The following is an 8394-nucleotide window of genomic DNA, read 5'->3' as shown; positions in this document are numbered from 1 at the left end:
TGGTTTGAAAATGCTGGTCCCAAAATGCAGCTGCATAATGGAGGAGGATGTATGTGAAGGGGAGAGGACTCTTCATACTTGCTTTCCTTCACGACACCACTAGTGGGTACACAGCTAAGTAATGTGCACACCGTGTAAACCTTGGGGATGTGCCCTGAGGAGCAAATGTCCTGGGGTTAAACTGCTGTAACAGGAAAATTCAGTGTGGACACTCATTCCTAAATACCATTTTGCTGCAGGTACAGTAGCACAGAGATGCAATGTGCTTCCTCGCAGGCCCTTTCTGTGTTGTCTTGTGTTTCCTCTCTCTGCAGACCCACTGTCCTCAGGGCAGGGCTTTGATTCCCTGCCATAGGCTTCTGAGAAGAGTGGCTGAGCTGCAGTGATAGCACAGCCGTTGCACCACAGCTTGGGGGCTGATGGCTTTGGGGTCCTTTATTGGGGTAGGAGGGTGGATGAGTTTGGCTGAGGTGGGGAGGGTGCTGCCGTAGCTCTCTGTCACACCCCAACCCCCCCCCCCCCCAGCCACTGTAGAGGCAGCAAGAGATAGTAGGGTGCTATGTGGGTGCTGGTGAGCTGCCCCACATGCCTGCCCTTGGGACCTGCTTTCCTGGAACACAGCAAGAGTGTCCATGCCTGTCCAGGCTGCCTGCTAGGATGGGGTTTTGCAGTGCTCGCTCTGCTGGGATGGAGGTGTGTATTAGATTTGTGTAGTGGGCTGCTACAGAATACCCCACAGAACATCTCCTGGGTGGGCGCCTGCATCAGCCTGATGTTCTAAATATGACCAATAAATACCAGAAGCCTGATCTCCCTGCTCACTATTTCTGATGCATCTCATCTGAGGAGAGCTCAGACCCAAATTTCTGCCCATAATACTGACCTGCTGAAACAAATAATGAATGTGAATTCAGAGTGCCAGAGGCCATGTAACTACTAGTACCAGGTCCTTGGAGCATGAGCTCAGATGACAGTGACCACTTAGTGTCATTCAAGAACATTGTGCATTCGTCCTACACAGAAGTCCCTCTGAGTCTGACTGAGCTCCTGGTTTCATTAAAACTGCTTCAGGATAAACACTTTTGGTTGGCAGAAGCAGATCCTTTGCAGAGCTGGATGAGGGAAACACTGTTGTTCAAATGAATGGAATTTCGTGAACAGAAAATAATGCTGATTTTTTAAAGACGAGTATTCACCTCTTCTTCATACCTGTGTTCTCTCTTTCTTGTGCTGTTTATCTAAAACATGGGACCAGGTGGCGCAAGGAGTCAGTTTCTCCAGGAAGCCGATTTCTGCCACCAAATGCAGGAATCAGTGTTGAAAGTGAAAACGAATCGGTACGTGGGAGGGCCCAGGAAAGAGACCGGGAGAGCAAGACAGGGATGGAGGCACCGTGGCATTTCCAGATCTTTACCTTAAACCCAGATTACGGCCATCCCGTACCCGGAAACAAGTTTTCCGGTTTCCTATAGGACCCCGACCCTCTCGGAGCCAGGTGTAACACCAGCTAACGCCCTCACTACGAGACACCGCGCACGCAGCCAGTGCTCAGAGCCGAACCCTCCTTTCCCCGGGGCCATGTCCCACGCCGAATTCCGCGCCAAACCGGGGAGCGGGGGAGGGGGCGTGGCCTCTGTGCTCTTCCGCCTTTCCCCCCCACTCCCCTGGCGCCAAAGAGGAGGGCGGGTCCTTCCCTCCCGCCGCCGCCGCCACAATGGGGGGCGGGGCCCCGACCGTAGCGCCAGCCAATGGGAGCGGGGGGGGCGGGCGGTGGCGGGCGCGGCGCGGGCAGCGAGTGGCCGGCGGCGCGTTCTGGCGCCAAGTTCGAAGCAGTTATAAGGGGGCGGCGCGGTGCTCCCAGCTCCCAGTGCTTGATCCGCCACTGCCGCCGCTATGCTGTCCTCCCGCGCACCGCTCGCAGCCCGCAACGACCAGCCCTGCCGCTCGCCCATGAAGGGCCTGTCACCCATGAAGAACCTGTCGCTGAGAGACAAAGAGAACACGGTGAGCGTCAGCCCTTCCTCCCGCTCCCTGCCCGGGGCCGCCGCCGCCGCCGCTCTCTCACCCTGCCGCTTTCTCCCCGCAGCCCCCCGTGTTCAGCAGCACCCGCATCCTTGCCAGCAAGGCGGCCCGCAACATCTTCCAGGAGGGCGATGGGAAGCCGGTGAGTGCAGAAAGTCCGGGTCTTTCTCCCGTCTCCCCTTTTCCGGCGGCTCATATCATCCCCGCTTAGCTGTCCTCTCTCCCATGGGCGATACCTCGATGTCCCCGCCGGGTGTTGCGGTACTCCCGTCTCCCCCACGGGGATCACCCGTCCCTCCCTCCGTTACCGCCAGCTGTCGTCCCTCAGTTTCCCGCCAAATCCTAGCGCCCCCTCAGCCGCTGTCTCTGCTGCTCCAGGTGCCGCGGGGCGCGGAGGAGCAGGAGGAGCCGCTGCTGCGGGACAACCCCCGCCGCTTCGTCATCTTCCCCATCCAGTACCACGACATCTGGCAGATGTACAAGAAGGCCGAGGCCTCCTTCTGGACGGCGGAGGAGGTGAGGTACCCCCAGAACGGCCTTCCCGACAGGGTGCTCCCGCCTGCAACCCCAGGGCTCTGGCGTGTGCTTCACCCCAATCATATAATCCTTTAGGTTGGAAAATACCTTTAAGATCAGCGAGCCCAACCATTACCCCAGGACTGCCAAGTCCACTGCTAGACCTTATCACTAAGGGCCACATTTGCATGGCTTTCAAATATCTCCAGGGATGGTGACTCAACCGCTTAATTCCCCAGGCAGCCTGTTCTAATGCCTGACTACCCTTCTGGTGAAGGATTCTTTTCTAATACCTAATCTACACCTCTCCTGATGCAGTTTGAGGCTGTTACCTCTTGCCCTATCAGTTCTTTCTTAGGAGAAGAGACACTTTACTACAGCCGCCTTTTAAGCAGTTGTAGAGAGTGATAAGTTCCCCCAGAGCCTTCTTTTCTCCAGATGAAACAACCCCTGTCCCCTCAGCACCTCCAGACCCTTCAGCTTTTTTTCCTTTTTCTGGCCTTGTCCCAGCACCTCAATGTCTCTCTTGTAGTGAGGGGCACAGAACTGAACACAGGATTTGAGGTGCAGTCTCCTGGAGCCCCATCTCTATGTATTTAATGTCTGCTTCTGATAATGTTTTAGGTGGATCTTTCCAAAGACCTCCAGCACTGGGAGTCCCTGAAGCCTGAGGAGAAGTACTTCATCTCTCATGTTCTTGCCTTCTTTGCTGCCAGCGATGGCATTGTCAATGAAAACTTGGTAAGTATGTAGAAACAGGTCCGAGAGAAACCTCACTTTGTGAAGATAAGCAGATAGCTATGTTTGACATGCTTGCTGGACTCATCTAGCTTGTTTGCTAGATTATGTAGCATTACAGCATGTAGTATTGTCTCATGCTAATTAACAAAATGGGATTGCTTTGTAATCCAGAAGTTTGCCCACTGCCCAGTGTTCTCACTAATGGGCAATAATTAAAGCTAAGAAATTCACTCATTTCACTCTCAGCTCGAAGTCGTGAAGAATAACTCATGCCTTGGAGCTGTGAGTGGCTACTGTTCTTCATATTGCTGTTAATAACTCACGTCTCGAATGAATCTGAAGAGGCTTCTCTGGGCTGAGCAAAAGCTGTTAGATGGCATCGATGTCTACCTAACCTGCAACGTTGTAAATGCTTTCACTCTCACTTATTTCCTCTAGGTGGAGCGGTTCAGTCAAGAAGTGCAAGTCACAGAGGCTCGCTGTTTCTATGGCTTCCAGATTGCCATGGAAAACATACATTCGGAAATGTACAGTCTTCTTATTGACACCTACATTAAAGATTCTAAAGAAAGGTTCGTACTGCTCAAGAAAGGTTCAAAACTTTTTATGGGCTGAGATTTAAATGACACATATCAGTCACTCTGAATTTAAGGCTAATTTTAGGATTTAAACCAGATTGATATAAAATACCCCTGCTGCTTAAAAGCAGTGACATGTTCCTCTGTATTTTTATATTCTTATTTTCCTTCTCTGAAGTGAGCAAGAACTTGCTTAGACTGAGTGAAACTGAAGCAATTTAATCTTGAAATAAAGGAATGAATCTAGGTAGAAGATGGAGCAGCTGAATAAGGGGAGTGTATTAAATTATAGTAAGCACTTACATGGAGGAGCTATGCACCTAGTAGAAAGCTGTGTTGGAAAAATTCTGAGAATGCCACTTTTATTACAATATCATCTCTTAAACTCACTGCATTTAGTTACCAGCTACACTTTTATACTGTGTGCTGCCCTTACTTGACTATTTTGCTGACAAGTGGGGTCTGGTCTTGATTAACAATAAAACCAAAAGTGTACAATAATCATAATAAGATGAATCAATTCAAGAACAGTATCTTAAAAGTAAATGCAGGGCTTTGAGCAGACTGAATTATTCTGCTGTTGTCTTGTCAGACTAATGCCCCTGCTGAGTGAAATGTCATGTGGTATTGGAATGCTATTTGCTGTCTTAGATGTATTTAATTGCTGCTACTTTGTAGGAAGCTGACCATGTCATTTCTACACTGAGGTGCTTCATTCCAGTAAATGTATAAAGAAGAGCTGCTCGCATGAGAGCTCTGGTGGTTGCTACTGGAGTGGATACTAGTTGATCTGTAGTTTAGAAAGCCTTGTTTAAGTACAGCATTTCATATTGTCCATGTGGACTGGTGTTGATGTCATGACTAGGTGATGAAAAGATAGTTTATTGATACACATAGAGCTACACTGGTGCAAAATGAGATTGGAGATATAACTTAATTATGAGGGTGAAGGTGCAGAGCACTTGTAAGTGAACAAGGCCATTTATGGTAGCGGGTGTTTATTGTACTAGTTGTGCTGATGTCCGATCCTAATGGCTTTTATCTTTCTCAGGGAATTTCTTTTTAATGCCATTGAAACATTACCGTGCGTTAAAAAGAAGGCTGACTGGGCCTTGCGCTGGATTGGGGACAAGAAAGCAACATATGGTGAGTACATCTATTGAGAGCTAAGTGAAATTTCCTCCTGAAAAAAGGCAAAACCCGCTATTTGTCCAGATTTCACGGGGATCATTGCTCTTACAGGAAAGTATGTACTTGCCAGTATATGACACTGGTATAATTCTGGAGTTGAAGAAAATACTTTTGCAATTGAGCTGCTGCCATGAATCTTCATAAAATTGCTGACATTTTGAATAATGGTAGCTCATGTGGCAATGTGTTTTATGCCTGGCTGTATGATCATTATAAACTGCTGTTGTGTCCAGAACTATACTGGCTGTCTAGCTCCAGTGAACATGTACAGTTGGAGGCTGTAGCCCCCATTCTGTATTGCTGACTCCTGATACCTTGCTTCAAAGGTTATATGAGATGGTATGGATCACCATTTCACTAGTATTAAAGCATTTTTCATAGCCAAACTTCCTTAATCAAAGATGAGCAGACACTGACATCAGCTGTTAAAATGATGGCTGTGTTTTATTGTGCAATCTTTGAAAAAAGGATGGTGTTGCTGTTTAACCTGGGGGAAAGAGCCTTGGCTTCAGCTACTTAACCCTGCCAGTTACTTTTTGCTTCCTCTTGTGTTGAAAAGTTTGCTGAATGACCAGAAGCCTTTACTGAAACAGCTTTTAAGGACAGGGCTTTATACACTTGAGCAGAAACTTCATTCTCCTTGGAGGATGCAGTTCACTGGTCTATTTGCGGCTTCTGGGTATTAATCCTATTAAGTTTTCTGTGTGATAGTAATATCAATCTTTTCTTGACAGGGGAACGTGTAGTAGCTTTTGCAGCAGTGGAAGGAATCTTCTTCTCTGGCTCTTTTGCATCAATTTTTTGGCTGAAAAAAAGAGGATTAATGCCTGGACTCACTTTTTCTAACGAACTCATCAGTAGAGATGAGGTATGAATCAAATTCTAGCAGTTAAGATGGTAATGTGCTACAGTATCTCAAAGTAATGATATTCAGTTGGAGCCTATGTTTTAAGACTGTATGTTTAGAAACAGTCTATAAAGCTCACTAAACTGTGTAAATGTGTCATCGTGGGTCTTGCAGCAGAGAATGAATGAACTGAGCATTTTACTTCCAAAGTAGTTTGAGGCTTCTCACCAGCTCTTGCACTCAGTGTTTCTTGCCACTCGGAGCAAGGGCAGCTGGTAGTGGCTGAACTTATGCCTCCTTCTGGTTAGGCAGAAAGTTGCACTAGTGCAGCAAGTGCAAAGATGGTGCCATTTATTCTGTGCTACTGATTTGAGTGGCTCTTTTAAATTTCTGTTCGTGAAATAATTTTCCTAAACTTCATTCTAGGGCTTGCACTGTGACTTTGCCTGCCTCATGTTCAAGCACTTGATACACAAACCATCAGAAGAGAGGGTAAAGGAAATCATCATGGATGCTGTTCTCATAGAACAGGTAATTGTCTGCTCCTTGTTGAGGAGCTTGATCGCAATTAGGCAGAAAGCTGGGGAGCTGTTGGGTACAAAATTGACCTGCATGGTACAGAGTGAATTCCAGTTTCTGTACATGAAGTGCTTCTTTTATCTGCAGGAATTCTTGACAGAGGCACTGCCTGTGAAGCTGATTGGCATGAACTGCACTTTAATGAAACAGTACATAGAGTTTGTAGCAGACCGGCTAATGTTGGAACTGGGATTTAACAAGGTAAGACTTAACACACTGAATCTTTCATGGAAAAAACCATATTAAGTTTCATTTTTTTCAGAAAGCCAAATCCTAAAATGACTGCAGCAATGTGAATCTAACTTGCAAAACTGTTCAGCAATCTTGCTCTTACATCCTGTTTAGAGACTTGCAGAAGGATGCTATGGAAAAATAACTGTGTAAGAGTTGCTGTAATTCTGTCTACTGCAGCTAAAAGGCAGGAACAAATAAATGCAATAGAAGGCTTGGGGTAGAGATTTTGATTCACTACATAGTAAGCCTGCTGAGGTCATTAGCCTCCTTCCAGCTGCTTGCTAATGCTCTCATACATTCAAGATGCGAGTACCTGTAGTGACTATAGAATTGCCTTTGTGTTTCAGATATACAAAGCAGAGAATCCTTTTGACTTCATGGAAAACATCTCTCTGGAGGGCAAGACCAATTTCTTTGAGAAGCGAGTAGGTGAATATCAGAGGATGGGAGTCATGTCGAAGCCCACAGACAACTCTTTCACCCTGGATGCAGAGTTTTAAATGAACTGAAACCATATGAGTTAGTGTGTGTGCTCCTGTTTACAGGGAAACACTAGATGTATTGAGTCAGTGTGACTTGATTCCTGTACCAAAGTCCCACTCTGAAAGTGTGGTGGTATTGGTACTTTCCAGGAAGCTAGTGTAGCTCCAGCAGTAAAATAACTTTTATTAGGCTTTGCCAATGGTGTTAATTCATAGGATGTTTAGATTTATCTCTTGGAACGTATGCTACTCTGTTTTGTGATAAATATGGGTATGCTCCTTCTGCAAGACAGGAGGTTATGGGCAGTGACCACTAGCTTCTGCTGTTCTCCCTATAAACAAAGGAGCCATTGGGAAATTCTGGTCTTAGATTTACTGAATACCCTGCTGAAAACTCTGGAGTCAGCTACATGGCCTTACTGCTTTCTTAGCAGGTTTTAAGTTTACCTTTTTTAACTATTGTTTTAATAGTCTGTACATAAACCTGGCACTTTAATGTTTATTTTAATAAAGAACTCTCATAATATTCAACAATAGTGAAATGCAACTGTAAGGATTTAGACTTTTGCAACCTAACCTTTCATGACTTGTGCTTCTTCTGGATATATAGCTTAAAATGGTGCTGTGAGTCAAACTTCTGAAATCTATTGAACAGGAAGAAACTTGCTATGGAAAGTGAAGAGCTTAATAAGTTGGATATTCTGGGTACTGAAAACATGCAGCTGGCTTCTGGACTTAATTACTTTTTGTTTAATATCTGGGAACAGTGTTTCATGTAATAGTAATAAAGATCTGGTTGGATTTAGTGCTGTTCTGGCTTCAGTGCTCCAATGGGCAAAGCTATGTGTTAATTTCCTTCTGGATTGCAGGCTTTCAGAGGAAATACAAGTTCTGCAGGAAATAGCTGCTTAGTCATGTGGGTGGTAGATGTCAAGTGAAATTGTGATGCTTACTCTTACTTTGCCTGCACTAAATGGACAATGTTTCGGGGTAAATCCAGCTAATTCAGTCTGGAAAAGTGTTGTTGGCTTCTGCAGCGTGCAGTTAAATTCTGGTTTTAATATGCAAGAGTAGTGAAAACAGTATGTGCTTACAGCATTGTTATTCCACATTAAACATGGAGCAACATGAATGAGTATGCTTGATATAACTTTAATAAGGGCATATGATCTTTGAAGGAGTACCCTGTGGTCTCAAGTTCCTG

At 45.8% G+C, this 8394-nt stretch overlaps 1 protein-coding gene across 1 annotated transcript; it reads left to right on the top strand.

The window, feature by feature from the left end:
- The first annotated feature begins 1738 nt into the window (after positions 1-1738).
- On the top strand, positions 1739-7995 carry RRM2 (ribonucleotide reductase regulatory subunit M2). Its single transcript, XM_061351743.1, has 10 exons — positions 1739-2004; positions 2087-2164; positions 2401-2538; positions 3163-3279; positions 3718-3851; positions 4909-5003; positions 5783-5916; positions 6322-6426; positions 6562-6675; positions 7056-7995. Exons 1-10 carry the CDS (start codon positions 1894-1896, stop codon positions 7206-7208), a joined length of 1179 nt encoding a protein of 392 aa, XP_061207727.1. The 5' UTR covers positions 1739-1893; the 3' UTR covers positions 7209-7995.
- The last annotated feature ends 399 nt before the right edge of the window (positions 7996-8394 follow it).

The sequence above is a fragment of the Neopsephotus bourkii genome, unplaced genomic scaffold (genome assembly GCF_033783945.1).
Source record: "Neopsephotus bourkii isolate Nb327-2 ecotype Australia unplaced genomic scaffold, CSIRO-AGI_Nbou_v1 NB_595, whole genome shotgun sequence".
Lineage (NCBI taxonomy): Eukaryota > Metazoa > Chordata > Aves > Psittaciformes > Psittacidae > Neopsephotus > Neopsephotus bourkii.
Note: the sequence above shows the minus strand (reverse complement) of the source record. Positions and strands in the feature narration are given on the sequence as shown.